General features: G+C 60.2%; 1 protein-coding gene across 1 annotated transcript in view; it reads right to left on the reverse strand.

Moving 5' to 3' along the window:
* TBC1D2B (TBC1 domain family member 2B) overlaps nucleotides 1–18,191 on the reverse strand; it is a 48,337-nt gene extending 30,146 nt beyond the window's left edge. Inside the window, exons 1-2 of the mRNA XM_081831899.1 lie at nucleotides 17,889–18,191; nucleotides 2,924–3,077 (exon numbers count right to left, since the gene is read on the reverse strand). Coding sequence (XP_081688025.1) covers nucleotides 2,924–3,077; nucleotides 17,889–18,191 — 457 coding nt within the window. The remainder of the gene's footprint in view (nucleotides 1–2,923; nucleotides 3,078–17,888) is intronic.
* Nucleotides 18,192–18,459: the final 268 nt, after the last annotated feature.

Raw genomic sequence — 18,459 nt, forward strand, 5'->3', positions numbered from 1 at the left:
CCCGCCCGAGAAGGAAGTGTGTGGTCTCCCCTCAAACCGTCCTGCCATTTTCTGCAGGAAGCACCTGCCGTGCTCTGACGGGTACTTGGGCACTCAAGACCCCTGTGACCGTGAGTGCTTCCATGGCCCCCGACTCGCAGGAAGTCTCAAAGACAAGGTGTTGTCATCCCCAGCTGGTTGCTTATCAGCCTACATGGGAAGTGAGCTCAGCAAAACGAACTGCGTGCAGCTCCTGGAACGGGGCCGTCAGCCTCCTGTGCTTGCTTCCTGTGCTCTGGCTGCCTCGTGCCCCGCAGCTGGGAAGGGCTCTGAACCCTGCACTTCGTCTTCGCCAAGTATTCCTTTGTGTGGAAACTTAAGTCTTTACCATGCAGGCGCGGGGACGTGCGGGGTCCGTGTGCGTCCGGCACAGCGCTCCCGTGGGGGCCGGGCTGCGGGGTGCAGACAGGCGGAGCAGATAGACACAGCCAAGCCATTCCTCCTGTGCAGCCTGACGAATGTCAAGCTGCAAATCCCAGTCACGAGACAACAGACTCCTACGCGGAGGACGTGAACTCTGGAGAAGGCATGTTCCGTAGGCCAGCGGGTGACGGTGCTGCTCCAGGGCTCCCCGCAGCCCTTCCTTCCTCACAGACGCTGCTGTGGACGGTGGCCATGCGCTCAGCTCAGAACCCTGCCTCCCGCTCCCTCCCCGGCTCGGGGACGGCCACGGCACCCCCGCGAAGGAGGCACAGACCGAGGGCTCCGGCGAGAGCCGCCTCCTTTCCGACCCCCGTGGCACCAACAGCAGCGGACTGGGAAAGCTGACCCACTACGGACCGCGAACAGCGCCTCACGAGACAGACACATCCCTGTGAGTCAGGTTCCCCGCCGACTGCAGCTGAATGTAATCCTCACCAACTCAGAATTTCAACGTACTTTTACATGTAATGCAGTCGCCCATCTGCCCCTCATGACAGGACTGCGAGGGGTGGACAGGTGGTTCGCGGTCCAGCCCCCTGCCGGGCCTCCCCTGCCTCCCACCTGACCCACCTCCAAATCCTCCGGCCCTTCCACCTCGCCCCTGCCCCACCACCCACCTCCTTCCACCGCCCCCCCTGCCAGAGCTGTGGCCACCACGGCTTCCAGCCCCATCCCGCTGGCCGGTGCGTTCCCCAGCACTCAGCACGTCCCAGCCGTCGCTCACCCTGCTCTCCCTTGTCTGGTGATGCACCCCCAGGTCTGGCCCCTGACCATCCATCCAGCTTCCTCTCCGGCCTCTCGCTCCCGCTGGACCTCCTTCTGCACCCCGAGGCCGGCCGGGCTCACGCTGCGCCGCGCTCCTCAGACCGCCTCTCACAGCTGCCTGCACCGGCCTGGGCCCCTCACCCGCTCCTCGAGAGCACGGACTGTGACTTCTCGGTCCTTAGATCCCACCGCCCAGACCACAGACTGGAGCAGGGCACGCTCTCCATCCCGCTGATGAGCAGACCGCAGCTCAGACAGACAGACGTGCCGGGGCAGTGGAGCAGGGCTCAGCAGGCTTGCTGGCGTCCCAGGTGGTAGTACGTACGTTCAGCTCGGGGCCCCGGGGCCGCTTCGGCCGACGGAGCTTCCTCCCAGGACGCACAGCCACCTGCCCACCAGAGCTGCCCATTCCCGCGATGTCAGGGCTGCGGGTGCTTGCACGACAGCGAGGGATGAAAATGAGAATGCCCCGAACGAGGGGCAACGAGGTCAGAAGACAAGGAAGGCTTTCTTTTTAATACAAATCTGAGTTACAAACACCCTTCGGTCTAGCGCCCTGGGTCTGTCAGACGTACTCCGTCCTCAGAACAAAGGAACCAGGGCGTCCCGCTGGCTTGGTCGCTAGAGTGTGCACCCCTCCATCTCGAGGCTGAGCCCCACGTTGGGCATGGAGATTATAAACCACGAAACTTTAAAAGTAAAGGAACGGACAGACGGTGTGAGCCCCACCCCTGAGGCACCAGCAGGGTCACGGAGCTGCTTCTGGTCAAAACCCCTAGGAGAGCGGCTTTCAAACACCCAGAGGAACTGTGCACGGAACACAGAGGTGCCCCCTCGGCTCTTGGTGCCCTCAGGGTGTGGGGACGTGAGGACCTCACGGGAGTGCGTGTGGACAGGTGTGACCATGTCACTGACCGCGGGGTCTGGCCGCAGACCCTGCTGTGGCTGTCGAGCACACGGTGGGCAGGGCAGCAGGGGCCTGCAGGGTGGGGCTCTGTGGGCATCTGCTTCTGGAACAAGGCAGCTGTGGCTTGCAGGGAACTTGACGGAGCCTGTGCTCTGAGGAGCAGAAGGTCCCGCGGGCGTCAGGAAGTGCAGACCTCACCTCTTTGTAGGCGAGAGAACCAGCCGTCACTGGCTGGACCCTGGCGTGTGCACCTGTCATGCCTGGCTTCAGGCCTCCGTGGCCTGCCCTCTCCCATGAGGAAGGCAGGAGCCCCGGCACGGATGGTCAGCAAGCAAGTGCTGCTCAACACAACCCGTCATGAGGACGCCATGGCGTTTCACTGTCTCGATATTCAAACAAAAAGCCCCATTATCTCTACACTGAGACTGTCTGGGAATTAGCAAGAGTTGTTGAAATGCCACAAAAACCTAGAATAAAATGGAATCGTTAAAGTCTCCTTGGGGAGATGTCAGGAGCACGGCTTTGAGAACAAAGCGCGTACAAACGTCTGTGAACGCATCGGCGGGGGGGGGCGGGTGCGTCACCTTAAGGGGGGGCACGGGCAGGCAACATAGGGGTCGTCATCAGGCTTGAATACGACTCCGTACATGGAAGCCCCCGGAAAGTAGGGAACGCCACCGTTGGAAAGGGATCATCGCTACTTTGGTTCGGAACATCCATCCAGCTGACCTGCCGTGGCCAACAGCTGTGCACGAGGATCGGGCGCGGGTCCCCCCACCTGTGACTTACCTGAGTTATCTCTGGCTACGAGACCCTTAGAGCAATCCCCCGGGGTCGGGGAGGCCCTGCTGTCCCACTTCACCATGTCCAGACTGCTGCAGTACTCCCACCGCCTCTGCTGGAGCTCCTGCAGCCAGTAGGTCATGAGCTGACGATTAGGGGCCTGCAAAGACGGAAGCAGAGAGCGCGTTACGGCCACACGTGGGGCGGGCGGAAGCACCCTGCCCCGTGGACGGCGCTGGTAGGAAGCACAGGTCAAAGACTTCACCATCGGGACGGGCAGCCGCTGCTCATGCAAGTGGGCGGAGCAAACAGCAAGGACAGCGGGAATTCAGCCCCAGTGAGAAATCCTCCTGCCTGTGGGACCTGGAATTCCAGGACCACAGAACACCGTCCGCAGACGGTTTCAGGACGGCTGATGTTCTCGCTGACCCTGCACGTGGCGCACGCACAACGCCCATCTAGAGAGCTCACGCCTCGCTCAGTCTGGGGTGGCGTCCCGGCCGCGCCGCATCAAATAACCGTATTTCCACCTGTCAGCCTCTGGGAGGGCACCAACGGACACGGCAGGCTGGAAACCAGAGAGCGCGTCGGATGGGTAAAACTTTTTAAAACTGACAACACCAAGTGCCGGGAAGGGTGCCGGGCAGTGGGCCCTGTTGAGAACCTCTCCCACTGCCCCCGCATGGCGGGCACCGCGACAGATCTGCTTGAACGGGAATCCTCGGTTTAAAGCGGGAAATCTGGCCGGGGAACAGTTAGCAACCTCGTGATCCTCTCTCACTAAATTCCCCAGGCAAAAACAAACATTAAAGTCACATGCTTTCAATGTCTGACCTATTATTCATGTTACAGAAATCTGGTCAATACAGCAGAGAAAACCGCCTCGAGGCAATGATTAACTGGGGTTCCTTCCCTTTTTAAAAATCCGGAAAGCGCTGAAAGCTTGTCGACGTCGATCCCGAGCAGCTAGTGAAAGGCTCCGGGGCTCACGCTGTCCGAGCCGAGACCCCTGGACAGACAGACACACAGGGACTGCAAGGCAGGGCGGCACCCACCGCACCAGGCGGCCCATCAGTGGATGTCCAGCCAGCCTCCGTGTGTTCCCTCGGCAGCTCTGCACGGAGGGGGGGCGGAGTTGAGAGCCAACCTCGCCCCAACCTGATTAGATCACAATCACTAACGAGGCTCTCGGTCGCCCCGGGTTCAGTCTGGGTTCAACATGGAAAGTTCCTCCAGATCTGCCCAGCACAGCCTCCCCTGGACACACGAGGCCACAGAGCACGGGAAATGCGGCAGGCGCCACACGACGGAATACTCTGGATGCATCGCATTATCTCACCTATACTTGAAAACTTAAAGCACGGGGGCGCCTGGGTGGCTCAGTCGTTAAGCATCTGCCTTTGGCTCAGGTCATGATCTCAGGGTCCTGGGATCGAGCCCCACATCGGGCTGTCTGCTCAACGGGGAACCTGCTTCTCCCTCTGGCCTGCTGCTCCCCCTGCTTGTGCTCGTGCGCTCTCTCTGACAAATAAAATCTTAAAAAAAAGAAAGCTTAAAGCAGGTATATCATGGTTCATACTGTGTGTGTCTCAACTGTCCTACTCTAGACTGTGATGATAAATGCAGTCCATTTTGGGAGCCAAGGTTGGTGGGAAGGCCACCGGGTGGGAAGCGGCCTTGGGGATCGAAGCGGAGGCCAAGGGCATCAGGTTCCTGGGGCGTGGGGCAGCCTCGACTTCTCCCCTCCCACAGGGCTGTAGGACTCAAGGTGACTTCTCCGTTCTTTAACCGTGGAGATGCCAACGCTCTTTAGGGACCAACGACGAGTCCGGCTAGTCTGGCTGATGGCTCACAGTTTCAATACCCCCTCTGCCCTTCTCCAACGGGGCAAGTAGGACCCTCAAGCAATCTGACATCACGGAACACCTCCATGAGCCCATCACCAGGAGTGCCCTCCACTGAGCCCCAGCCCAGCTGAAGCCTATCACCACCACACCGTATCTGCCCGGCACCTGCCAGCCAGATGGATGGGCAGCAGGACTGGGAGACAGGATCTGCCCCCTACCCCCAATTTACAATGCTCTAATCCCAAATTCTGGAGAGCCAGATGGGCACTCCAATCATGCTGGAAGGGGCAGAGCCAAGGCTCAGCTCAGCAGGTGCCTGTGGGAGATAAGTGTCCAGCAAGAGGCCAGGTGCCAGTATCTGCCGTCTGAGGGCCATATCCTAGGTCTCCCTGAACACTGTCTCCCCAACTCCTATACATCCTTCAAAGCCCAATGCAAATGTTACCTCCAGAGGAGGTTTCCCTGACCGGAGCCTGCATGTTCTCTCTATCCTCTGAACAGGATGACACCGCGTACCCCAGGTCAGTTTCCCACGGAGGGAGGCACACGCCTCATGTGCCCCTCATTAGCCTGAGTTCCCTGAAGGCAGACGTCAGACCTGCTGCTCTCAACGCTGTCCAAGATGCCTGACGATTCAGATATCCGACTCTCCCCTCGTGTCTAGCTGCTCCCACTGCCCCAAGACTGCTAATCCCAGTCCCAACACGAGCCACACAGAACATCTCAGAAAGCTATTCTGGTTGTCCCTACCCAGCCATCCGAGCTGCAGACCAGGGGACAGACTCGCACTGGGCGGGCATGGTCCTGATCTGAGACACCTGCTGCATTTAGGTGCCATGTCAGGTCAGGTCAGAGAATGAAAACCAGGCCATCCACATCCAGCCGGATGTGGACGTGAGTCCTCAGTGGCTGAGAAGAACCACACGGTGCCCCAGCTGCTCCCACAGACTCGGTCCCCAGACCTCCACCGGCCCCAAACCCAGAAGCTCACACTTGGGGGAAGGGCCCCAGCCCCTGCCCTTCCCCTGGACATTCCCCCAAGCCTGACTCTCTCCCCGGGGCGCAGAAAAGTCCTGTAATAAGGTCATCTGGTCACAAGTGAGTTCATTCAGGGCCCACTCCCAGCAGGTGGGCGTGTTCCTGGGGGAGGGGCTGGTGCAGCGACCCAGCAGCATCACGGGAGTCAGGCGCCGTCCCCTACCCACATTCCCACCATGCGACCCCCTGGGCCAAGCTCTGCACCCTGGGGTCTCCAGCCCTGTGGGAAGGAACCTCCACCCACGGAACCTCAGCACACGGAAGAAGCCGCACTACGCTCGTCCCCTTCGACCCAACGTCATTCCTGGGCATCTATCTGAAGTAATCCAAAAGAAGGAAAAGGGAAAAATGCCACGTACACAAAAATGTTTGTTCGTTCACTCGGCAAATATTTACCAAGCGCCTAACTTAGGCCAAGTGCCCCCGTCCACACCGGGGACACAGAACTGGGTGAGACCGGGTAGATTCTTGCCTCAGCCACACCCAGTGAGCAAACAGTTTCCTTTCCAACAGCTAGAAACACATTCCTAATTACAACCAAAATACAAAATGCCTGGCCTAAGAAACCCTTGTACGTTACGGAAACTTTCCAAAAATCCAGTCAACATTAAGGAAAACTCACCTAAACTTTAACGTTCAAGAGTTCTGGACAAAACAAAGGAGGCGTGGGGCTCTGCCCTTCCGAGCAGGGAGGCCGTGAGGAAGGCACGACCGGCCCGGTGTGCATGCGGGGAGTCCGGAGCTGAGCCCAGTCAAATGCAGCATCCAAAAGGAGATCAGAAGAAGTAGTCATTATTAAACAATGGCCTTAGGACAACTGGTTAGAAATTTGCATTAAAATGAATTCAAATTTGATTCCAGATTTGAATGTGCATAAAGGTCATTTACAACGCCCAAAGAAAATGCCTACGTAATTAAATTTCTGTCTCTTCTGCATCCCACAACAGCCGTGTAGGTTTCCGCGCTTTTCAAAGGTGCGCAAGCGGGTTTGACTCTGGACTTTAAACCTGCCCTGCGGCAGACGCAATCCACACAGAAGCTTCCAGCACAGATATGAGCTCCAGGGCCGCGTGCACCTGGCAAGGCCAAGCGCTCTTCCGAGGCTGAGCCCCAGACTGAAGGCCAGAGAGACTGACCCTCGAGGGCTGTTTCCCGCACGCGGCCCCCCGGAAGCCGGCTCCGGGCAGGAGGTGTGGGTTTCACGGGGCTGATTATTCTCCCCAGAAACAAAGGGGAAGTTGCCACTGCAACAGTCCTATTCTCTTGGAACGGAAAGACCTTTCTAATCCCAAAAAGCAAGGCAGTAGAGAAAATGTCTGTCTGTCCCAAAACTCCACCACACCACCCAGAATTAAACGACAAATGACAAACGGAGACAGAGAGCAAACAACCTGCAGGGGCGGAGGTGCACGCAGCCCGCACTCGTCCGAGGATCCCTGCCCGCCTGGGAGCTCCCGCTCACCTTTGTTAACAAATGCCACAGCATATTGGAGACTTTTATTTCAAACAAGAGTAACAACCCACGTTTGCTGTGCAAACTCTGCAAAAGGCAGAAAGAAGAGAAACTGACCGCAACCCGTCACCAGACATGACGTCATGCACACTTCGCTGGGAGTCCTTCCAAACATTCTCCCGTCCCCAGACACCCATCCCGCTTTCCTTCACACAACCGAGCACGACACACCGCCTGTGACGCGTCCACACGCTTGCAACAGTGCCAGGCATCAGCGGGATGCCATCTCCACAGCGGCAGCGGACTGAACGCGGGCACGCGCCATCGCCGGAAGCGCACGACCGCCCAGACCGCGGTCCCCGCCTGCCCCCAGGGTAGGCACCAGGGCTGGGAGCCCGACGTCTGGGCTCACGCCCCGGGAGCCGTGCGTGGGGGTCCGATGCCCCCGGGAGGGCGTGAGCGACAACAGCAATGGACCTGCAGCCGCGGCTCCGAGGGTCAAGTCAGCTCACCAGGGCGCATCCCCCGGGCGCGGCGATCGCGTCTCCACCATCACCGGCGACCTCACGGCCGGAGTGGCTCCGTGGAGATTCAGACCGGGTCTGGGTTGCTTGCTGTCACACGGAGGAGGAGGGAGGGGCGCACGCCCATCCTCCCGGCATCCCCGCAGGACTCAAGCTCCGCACGGTTTTCCTTGAGCGCCGGGAGGCTGACCGTGAGCCCCTGTGGGCGTGTGGGGTCCTCGGCAAGGACCGCTGGCCTCCCCGCCAGGGCCGGCGGCCCTCGGGACACACTGCGGGGTGGGCACCGCTGCACCAGGTCAGAGAGCACCGCCGTGGTCCATGGGGCCCCACGATCCCGCACTGAAGACATTTCTCACAGACAGACTGCAGGGAAGCCGCGCTCCAACCCGCAGGAGTCGCCAGCCATCAAGGCGAGGACCCCGCCAGTCTCTCCACTCACGCTCCCTGGGGTTCTCCCGGCACATCCACCTTGTGCCCCCCAGCAGCGAGCTGACAGGCCTGCCGTCCTCGGCGTCCCCCTCCAGACGCAGTGGAGCCACGCGCGCCCCATGCTTCCAGGCTCCCTGACGGCGTCCGCGGGCCGTGCGACCCGCATGCTAACCGGGCCCACGCCGCACCAGCAACCGCCTGCAAACTCCTCCTCGCTGCCCCGTCCAAACACCCCCAACCCGATCCTGCCGTGTGAGGGCAGCACTCCAGTCGTCCAGGCTCTGGGCTCCTCCTCAGAGGCCCGGCCCCCCACCCCCTCCGTCTCGAAGAACAGCATGACCACGTTCACAGCAGGGTTACAGAAAGGAGGGTGCACGCGGGGCGGGCTCCGTGCGCACCTCACTCGGCGCGCTGCTTAACAGGACACGATGGCTGCTCATGGGGACGGAATTTTGTTTCTTAAATCTGAAGGAGGACATCTGGATTCCCAAGACTGCACATCTAAGCAATAAAAGCACAAGAATATCGTAAGCAGCCTGAGGATACAACACTCTGATGAAAAACAGACCACAAGCCAGATCTGATAAATAACTTTAGATTCCAAATTTTCTTTTGAATGTTTCAAAATCACGAGCCTGGAAAGAATCTCATGAGGTCTGGCCCCGAACCAACGCAACAGACGGGAAGTCCTGTGTCCGAGCCAGCGGCAGATGCCGGGAAGGGAACCCAGGCAGGACCTCCAGGCCCGGCAGAGTGGGGAGCATCCACACGGCACTCCGTTCCTCCGGTGGGTGCCACGAGAGCTCTGACCTCTTCTCTTTTCAAACTATCTTAAAATCGGCATTTTCATATACTCTATCAAAATAGTTACACAACTGCAATCTCAATCCTTTCCGAAGGCTGAGCAAGAACCCAGACCCCAGGGGAGGTGCCCCACCTGCCACCCACGTGGGAGGCGGAAGTCGGTGGGGGGGCTCCCGTTTATCACCCAAGCACCCTCTTTTTTTTTTTTTTTTTAAAGATTTTATTTATTTATTTGACAGAGAGAGAGCACAAGTAGGCAGAGAGGCAGGCAGAGGGAGAGGGAGAAGCAGACTCTCCACCGAGCAGGGAGCCCGACGTGGGGCTCGATCCCAGGACCCTGGGATCATGACCTGAGCCGAAGGCAGCCGCTTAACGACTGAGCCACCCAGGCGCCCCAAAGCACCCTCTTTTTAAAAGCAAATACGCTGACACAGACGCATCTGTCCTGACACCCTCCCAGCATTAACGGATGTCACAGAGACCAGCAAGCAAAGGTGAGGACGGGGAGGAGGGGATCCTGACAGAGAACAAGCTGAAGCACATTCGCAGGAAAGGGGCCCCAAAGACAAGGGCTGTGGGGGGCTGGGCCAGGTGACAGACTCGGGTGACTCTGGCTCTCCTCTCCCTGCAGGAAGTGCGGAAGCCCGGCGACACAACGGGGCATGTGGCCCCCGCAGACCCCGGCTGCATTCCCGTGGCTCCCTATCAGCCCTGCTGTTGCACAGTCGGGGAGAGCCAGGGCCCTGTGAGCTCGGGGGAGTTAAAAGCTGCAACAGCCGCGGGACGGTCCGCACCCCGGCCCCCCACCCTGACGGTTCCCACACACCACGCGACGCTGCCCTGCTCCTGCGTGACGCGTTTTACTCAGACGCAGGACACAGGAAGGACTTCGTATGAAGGTTTAGGAACTGGGGTCCCAGACTCCATGAGCCAGAGACCCGGGGGCAGGGGAGTGTGGCCGCAGAGATCCGCTGCCCTTCAAGCGAGTCTTTGGGGTGCCTGGGGGGCACCTGGTCTCCAACCGTCTCTCGGGCCAAGCTGGCGTCTCAGGAACAGGTCGGGTGGCTCCTCGGCATCATTCTGTAATTCACCCTTGGCTGGGTGAAATCTGGGGGCCCCCCAAGTCCTGACCAGCTACGCGGGGGTGGCCATGACGACGCTCTCCCAGAAATACCCCCAGGATGCCCACCAACGCCCCTGGAGGGGCACCAGCACGCGGTGCTGCCCAGGACCGAGCAGCCGGCGTGGGAGACACAAACCTCAGGGCCTCAGGGGATCGGGGAGAGGGTGACAAGCCCCAAACCAGTGCTGTAGAAACTCAGAATGCAAAGCAGATACACAGACAGAAACCACAGAGCGTTGGCCCACGGACAAGGGGCTCACGCCCCCCTGGCCTCCACCCACACGGCCAAGCTATTTCCAGTCCACACAGAAGGCCGTCCCCAACAGGCCCTCTGTGCTCGCTGCGGAGGAGCGGTCGCTCACGGTCCAGGGCAACGGTGGCTCCCAGACGCAGGCATGCACACCTGCGGCCGGAGGGTCAGGCTGGTAAGCAAGCCGCTCCCCGGGGCACACCCCGCCTACCGACTGCATCAGGGTGGCTGGGGCGAGCCCGCCGTGTGCGTTCTCCACAGGCTTTTCTCCTACAGCTGAGAACCACGGCTCTGAACAGCACGCTTCCTCCGAACGGCAGCCAGCTGCGAGCGCTCTGTCAGCACGTCGCCCGGGACAGGAAGTGTGTGGGCGCAGTGTGAACCTGGACACCAGGCGAGCGGGCACAGCTCACGGGACACCCCAGCTGCCAGGGGCCTGTCCCCCTCTGGCACACGCCGCCCGAGAGAAGGCTCCCGACAGGATGCGCGCTTCCCACTAAGCCAACCCCTCCTGGAAGCAGACCGTCTACACCGCTCACGTCCAATCCCCACGCGACTCGCCATCTTGAAGCTACACTGCAGCAGAAAACAGGCAAATGCCCAGTTTAGGTGCCTGTCCACCACTGACCCAGCATGAGCCGAACTGCCTACCCACGGCCTAGGCGGGAACACAAAGCAAACATCACCGAGCTGCTGGGTGAACAGGACACACGGTTCGCATATCCGCCACCACCCCACTGAAGGCCTGTTCCCTTGTGCTGGCGCCCCGGGTCACGGCCCCTTCAGTTCCGACTCGGGGGCAGTGACCCCTGGAGCAAAAGCGCGTAAGGACTCCCTCCAAGTCACCGAGCCGCTTAACGACAACGCCCCAGTCACAGCCCGGAACAGGCTGGGCAAGCTCCCCAAGGCCAGAGGCAACGGCTGATTCCCGCCAGGTGCCCGCCAGGGCCTCACGCCACAGAACTGGCCAGGCGAAGGGCTGACTGGTCGCACCACGCCCAGGACTGTCAGGCCAGCCTGTCCGCCAGCAGTCTTCCCTGGACATCACAGAGCTGCAGGGGAAATGAAATAATCCCTCTAATCCAAGATCGACATCTCCGATAGCAGGGCCTGCCCGCACCATCCACCGCCAGGCCTGCCACCCGACACTCAGACAGGTTCTCGTCCGAGGGGCACACTGCACGAGAACGCGCTCCTTCCCGGAGGCTGGCCCCGGGGAACAGTCCCAAGGACGCAGCTTGGGACCCCTCCCCACCAGGGTCCAGTTTCCCCACGCTGTCAACCTGAGAAAGGTCAGCGAATGAAGACACGGACTCCCGTCTGACCGGGGACATGTCCGTGGGCGCACGAGGCTCTCAGTCTTTGAGCAGCTACAGTTCCATCCAAACCTGACTGCTGCCCAGCCGACCTTCTCCAGGGAGCACTTCGGACAATCACCATGCAGGCCTCTCCAATTCTGCAATGATCACACCGACCACAGCCTTCTGGCCCCGGGCCACATCCAAATCAGTCCTTTACATGCAGGCCTCCCTCCTTCATCACTGTGGAAAGATGCCACACCTCCCCCAGGGTCAGGACCCGGGCGGGCCTCAGATATTCACGCCCCACACTGACGGCGACAAATACGATTTCCTGCAAAGGTTCTCCAGAGCCATCAGGTGCTGATGTATTTTTAAAGTCTTTGTACTGCAGTTTCTTAAGCGAATGGGAAAATTACTGCTGTATCTGCGGAAAAAGCGTAATGCTTACACAGCGGCAGGTGCTAATGGGTAAACAGACACCGGGAACCTCCTCTGTGCAACAGGAGCGTTCGGTCAGCCGGCCAGGGTGCCCCGAGCGCCGACTACCTGCCTGACCTTCCCCTACGCGCCGGGGACGCAGTGCTGAGCTGCAGACCATCTCCGTCCTCGGGCTGCGTGTGCCCTAGCTGGACACAGCACCAGCTGCTCACATACCCGGACAGGACTGGACCCACTTCAGGGGGCAACCTGTGTACGTGGGGTTTCCTGAGTGGCCTGGTGGGCCACTGCTTATGGGGCAAGTGTGGGATCCGCGGGCTCCCCAGGGAGCATCTCCACCGCGTCGGAGGGTGCGCAGCAGGTGGCTGGTTAGGAGCCCCGCAGCTCCCTAATTCCCAAACCCACTCTGTGCTCCCTCTGGGACAGCAAGCAAGCCCAGCTGAGGCCCACACCCGACAGGAAGTAGGCCAACACCACCCACTCCAGTGTCATTCAGACCCGACGGCATCAATCTCCAAGAGAAATGACAGTTCCTAGTCTAAACCCCTCCCCCAGAGAGTCATTTCTAGAATAACGGGATCTTTTCTGTTCTTGGAAGGAAGGTTATGGTCTGACTTCTGACCACACAGCAAGGCTGCACCCCAGTGGCTGATGGGTAAAGGCATCTAAACAAGGATACCTGTCCAGCCCTCAGGAGCCTCAGGGAGGTGGCAGGTGGTGTTCACACCTCAACCCCAAATGCATGTGGCTCCCCCCATTTCTTTCTTTTTTTTTTAAAGATTTTATTTATTCATTTGAGATACACAGAGAGAGAGAGAGCGTGAGCAGGGAGAGAGGCAGAGGGAGAGGGAGAAGCAGGCTCCCCGCTGAGCCAGGAGCCCGACGTGGGGCTCGATCCCAGGACCCTGGGATCATGACCCGAGCTGAAGGCAGACGCTTAACCATCTGAGCCACCCAGGCGCCCCGGCTCCCCCCATTTCTTAAGAAACGGTTGCCTCCAAAGGGGAAGGAAGTTGGCAACGTGCATTTGAGCAAAGCGGGTGGAAGAGGCAAGCGTTTGGTGAAGGTGGTCATGAGGAAAGTTCTGGGATGGGCAGTCCACCCCGCAGGGCAGGCCCCAGCCACACAAGCCCCCCCAGGCGGCCTCCCAGACCCCACTCCCCCCCGAAACCGTGGTGCTAAGAAGCAAGAGGCCACAGAATCTTTACCTTCACGTTTGTTTCCTTTGAAACCTTTCTGCCAGGCTGTCACATACATATGTCAACCCTTCATACACAGGCTGGACAGTCCTCCAGGCCGTTAGATGCGAGTACTGGGCGTGACCCACCCACCCATTTGGAAGAGAGAAAAAAAACCCTCAACCCCCACTGAAAACTCCGCTGATCCCTGCACTCTGGCCCCAAAGGCCTCCCCGTCCAAAGGCTGTGCCCCCTTCTCCCTGGCTGCCCCCTGGAACTCCCAGAGCCCCACACGTGAACAGCACTCCCGCCTACGCACCTCTGCTCCCGCCAGGCCCCCTCCCCCTCTCCCCTGTGGTCAACACCAACCCAACCTTCACACCTCTGCAAGTCTCTCCCAGCCCTCCCCTGCGAACTAGATCGGGTCCCCCGTTACACATGCTCACACCTCGTTCCTCCCACGCTGCACGGCGCCCATTGCTGTGACCGTCCGTCTCCCCACGTTACCGAAAGCCCCGCCAGGCAGGAACTGGCCCATGTCGTTCGGCCTGCACGCCCAGTGTCTATGCGCAGGGTGAGAGGGTGAGAGGGGCCCCAGGTCCCCCGAAACATGTGAGTCCCTGAACCACAGTCCCGGGCCATATCCAGCCCATCGCCTGTGCATACGCCTACACGCCAGGAATGGTTTTTATGCTTTTAAATGGTTGGAAAAAAAATTGAAAGAACAGTATTTTGTGACATGTGAAAATCACATGAAATTCAAATTTCGTAGTCCATAAGTAAAAATTACAGAGACACTGTTACACTCATTTTATGGCTGTTTCTGGATCATGACAGCAGAGGAGTCAAACGGTGTGGTGGCAAGACCTAAAATATTTCCCCTGCGGCCCTGGGCTTAAAACACTCACCCACGGCTACAGGGGCGTCCAGCCAGGGGCGCGAAACACCAGAGCCCGAAAATCAGGACTGACTGTGCTCTGGGTGGGCCGCACCCTCTCTGCGTAGCTGATGCCTGTCGTATTCAGTGGGCGCTCACAGCATGCCGCAAGGGAGAGCGTCACTGGATACACTGGGGGATCTGGCTCACCCTCCCAGAGGGCCGGAGCCCTCCCCAAACCAGTGCTTACTGGGCGACCACCCTGTGTGCTCGCACTGCACACATACCCACCGGGGCACCTGCTCTGCACGGGCACCGCTCAGGAGGTCAGGATGCAAACTTCAGGAGCGGGGTGCGGACCACGCCGTAAGGAGCACCGGGCCAGGCAGCAGGACTGGGCAAGCCACTGGGGTACCGCACGCAGGACACCGCCCCTGCTTTAAGGAGTGTCCTAGCTGGGCCGCCCTGACAAACCCCTGAAAAGCGAAGTCTGGACCAAAGATCTAAGTAACACTTAGAGACCCGAGTGGATGCCCTCGGGCAGGACAGCTTAGTGGTGCCAGGAAGGCAGAGTTCCCAGCCTCTCTTCTGCGTGGGACACACGATGACTACCCAGGCTGACAAACGTTTGTCATTAAGCTGCGAGCAGTTTCAACACCAGAGAATGTGCATCCTTCCCAGGAAAGTGGGTTCATGACTGGGTAGTTACATGTGACTCAGAAACCGACCCCTTGTCCATTTGAGCACCAAACGGCCCCAAGAAAGGGGTGGAGGGCGGAGAATTGGTCCTTGACAGGCTGACGCTGCCCCTTGTTCCAGGGCCTGCAGAGGCCCGGCAGAGGAGGCTGGTTCCCGCTCACGCTTTACCCCCCCCCCCCATCAGTCACACGCTGGCCTCCCTCCAGAACTGTCCCCTGCTCCTCAGAGCCCCGGAAAGCCCGGTGAGCAGCACACTCTCCTCACCCGCCCTGGCACCACTGGCCTCTGCCTGATGGCCATAGCAGCTTCCAAATGTAAAATGCCCCTGCTGCTTTCTCACGACGTGAAAAGGACAGAAATCAAATGCAGTGAAGGGAGAAGTGCTACACCTTATCTCATCCCAAAGCACTGACGTCCTAACACAATTACACACTCTGCATCTCGGACACTCGCTATTCCCGGAGTGTCGACTCTCAGAGGGGGTCTCAGTCTAGCTTCCCGATCTCCAGCAAATCCCAGCCCCTCTCTGGCCTCTGTTCCCTCGTCTGTAAAACAAGGCGCTGGACCAGATCCCCGAGTTCAGCAACAGAGAAGCTTAGCAAGAAATTCCAATATCAGTTTTCACTAAGACTCAAGCAGTAAAACATTTCGAAAAAGCCCAACGAAACCACAGCTTTGCCAGGGAGGGCTGAAAAGACGCTTTAAAATAAGAAACACATGATAATGCAATAAGCAAATTGCTGATTTTTCTTTTCTAAGTCATCTGTCCAGAGAGATAGTATCTGTAAAATGATATGCAACCAGCTGAAGCCCGAGCAGGGCTTAGTCCTCAGTAGCCTAAGATCCTCCCTGCAAATCAGGGGCTCCCCACTGGCCGAGGATGCTTACAGGCCCTGATGGGTGACAAGGAAGATAAACGGCTGATCCCCACCTTACCACCACGAAAGTTTTACTCCCACAGCTCAAAAGGAATCCCCTACACCATCCTTCTCAAAGCGTGCCCCTACTCCGGAAGCCCACGTCTCCACCACTCCCTTCTTTTGGGAAGCCTTGCCTGTGTTCCCATTCCCACTGTTTCTGTAAAGCAGACCCTCAGCGACTAGTCAACTTTCCATATTCCTCAGTCAGGAATGCACGTGAAAACTGATTTCCTTTTTTAAAAAATATTCTGGACATAGAACAAGATGGACAGAATGCTATAAAGTGCCCTGGGGCACCCACCACCCAGTCCAGTGCAAACACACTGAACGCCTGCCTCATCTTCCTATGCAGCAAGTCCGCCCCGAATCCAGGCCTCATCACCCCCCGCCGCTCTGCACTCACGACACGGCAGACAGCCGCGTGAGCTTCATAACCTTCCATCAACGGTGCTGTCCGTATGCAATCGCTCTGTACCATCTTCTTGCCCCGTTTTATGCGAGCTAACGCTTCAGCTGTCACCTCTTCACGCTCACTGCTGTATAAACATTCCGTTACGCGAATATGCCACACACTTGACCCCAGATGCTACTCGTCATTTCGTACAGCTGCCACGCAGGGCCTACGCTCTGCCAGACGTTCCCACCACATTTCCAGAATGCTCACAACCCCCTAAGGAGGAAGGTGAGCGTCCCACTAGACCAGAGGGGGCTGGGACACACAGGGGGCGCTCGCTGCCCAACACACGTGCGTGGCAGACCCACGTGAGTTCAGGCCACTCGGCTCTGTGGCCACCGTCTTCACCTGAACCTCAAGCCCCATGGAGGGACGAACCTCCACTACTCAACATTTCTCTCAATGAGAAAACGGACCGAGGGCTCCAAAGTCAGCTGAGAAAACCTGAAACAGGATGCTCCATTTTCTTTGTTAACAAATAATTCCACAGGAAATCCATCTGACACAGATTGCCCGCATGCACAGTGAGGACAAGCCCTTTTCTGGCAGAGGTCCCTGTGCGCTCCCTGGAGTCATTCCCAAGTTTATACAAACGGTCTCCAAGTCAGCCGGAGCTGTACTGCAACCCTGCTTGGCTTCCCCTGCAGAAGCAGGCTGTCTGCACCCACTCAGATGGCGCGGAGGGGCCGGAAAGAACCCAGGAATCAGTCTGCCTGAATGGAAGCAGCTGAGCTGACATGGCTCTGAGATGACCTCGGGCAGCAGCCCCAGCTGCTGTGTGCTCTGGAGGCCTGGGAACAGTCCTGGGCTCGCCCGGCCACGGGAAGCAGGCACAGCCCACTCTGCTCTGCACTTGGTCTGGGAGAGCGCTCAAACAGGCCAGCCCAGCCCTGCTGCCCGGGGGGGCAAAGCCCAGCCTGAGGACTGAGGGTGGGGGCTCAGAGCCCCCAGGCAGGGAGCCAGGCCAGGAGAGAGGTGTGAGCTCCAGCAGGAGGGCCCCGAGGGTCCGGGGAGAGGAGGGGACCCCCCAGGCCAGGGGAGGGGACCCCCCAGGCCAGGGGAGGACTCCGGCACCAGCACCAGGACTCTCCACCGATCTTCCACGCGAGGTTTCTCTGCCACAGGTGAAGGAAGCCTCGCCTGCGCAAGGCAGAACCGGCTGAAGGAACCCCCTCCCACGTCTCCAGCAAAGTAAGGAGCAAGGAAACAGGCTTGGCCACTTACAGGCTGTGCGACCTTCGCTGAGCGCCCCTGCCCCACCGTGCGCTGGCTGCAGGGAATTACCGGGGAGGGCCCTGGCCCCTCCGACCCACCCCCACCAGGGGTCCACGGTCGCCCCCCCGCCCCGCCTCGTTACAGAAGCGGCAGCGGAAGCACGAAGGGGTCGCAACCTAGGCAGGTCCAGAAGCCTGCAGGCGCGAACGGCTGGGACGGCTGCGCGGGGCGTCCACGTCGCGCGCGGGGGAGCCCAGGTGAGGGGCGGAGGAGGGGTGCCGGCACCGCTCAGCCCGCAGCCCCTGGGGGGGAGGGGGACAAGCCCGGGTGCGCCGGCCCGAGGCGGGGAGAGGGAGGCCGGCAGGGCGGCGGCGGCGGCGGAGAGCGCCGGGGAGAGGGGCGCCAGGTGCGGGCTCCCCACCTTGAGCACCGTGACGGCGCCCGCGCTGTGCACCTGGAAGTGCGCGGGCGGCTCGGCGCCGGCCTCGGCCGCCTCGTCGGGACCCTGGTAGCTGAAGCAGGCGTCCGCGATGTCCAGGTGGCCGAGGGGCAGCGCGTCCTGCGGGCTCTTGAAGTAGTAGAGGTAGCAGCGGCGCGCGTCGAACACGAACCAGCGGCTGCGGTAGCCGCGCAGCGGGCCCTTGCCCGACAGCTTCTGCAGGTAGCCGCACAGCCGCGCCGGCTCCCGCTCCTCCTCCTCGGCCCGCGCCCCGGGCCCCGGCATCGCCGCCGCCGCCGCCGCCGCCGCCGCCGCCGCCCCGGCCCTGCGCGCCCCCGCCCGCGCGCCCCCGTGCCGCCCCCACGCGCCCCGCCCCGCCCCGCCGCTGCGCACGGCCCGCGGGCGCGCAAGGCAGCCTGGGACTTGTAGTCCCGCGGTCACGGCCCGAGCGGGCGGGAAGCTCGCGCTTGGCGCACCTGCAGCCCCAGGCCCGCAGCAGCTGTGCGGGGCGCCCTTCCTCGAGGGACGCACGGACCCGCCACAGACGGCGGGC

Source organism: Leptonychotes weddellii, chromosome 9, assembly GCF_054177405.1.
Source record: "Leptonychotes weddellii isolate Sample4059 chromosome 9, ASM5417740v2, whole genome shotgun sequence".
Lineage (NCBI taxonomy): Eukaryota > Metazoa > Chordata > Mammalia > Carnivora > Phocidae > Leptonychotes > Leptonychotes weddellii.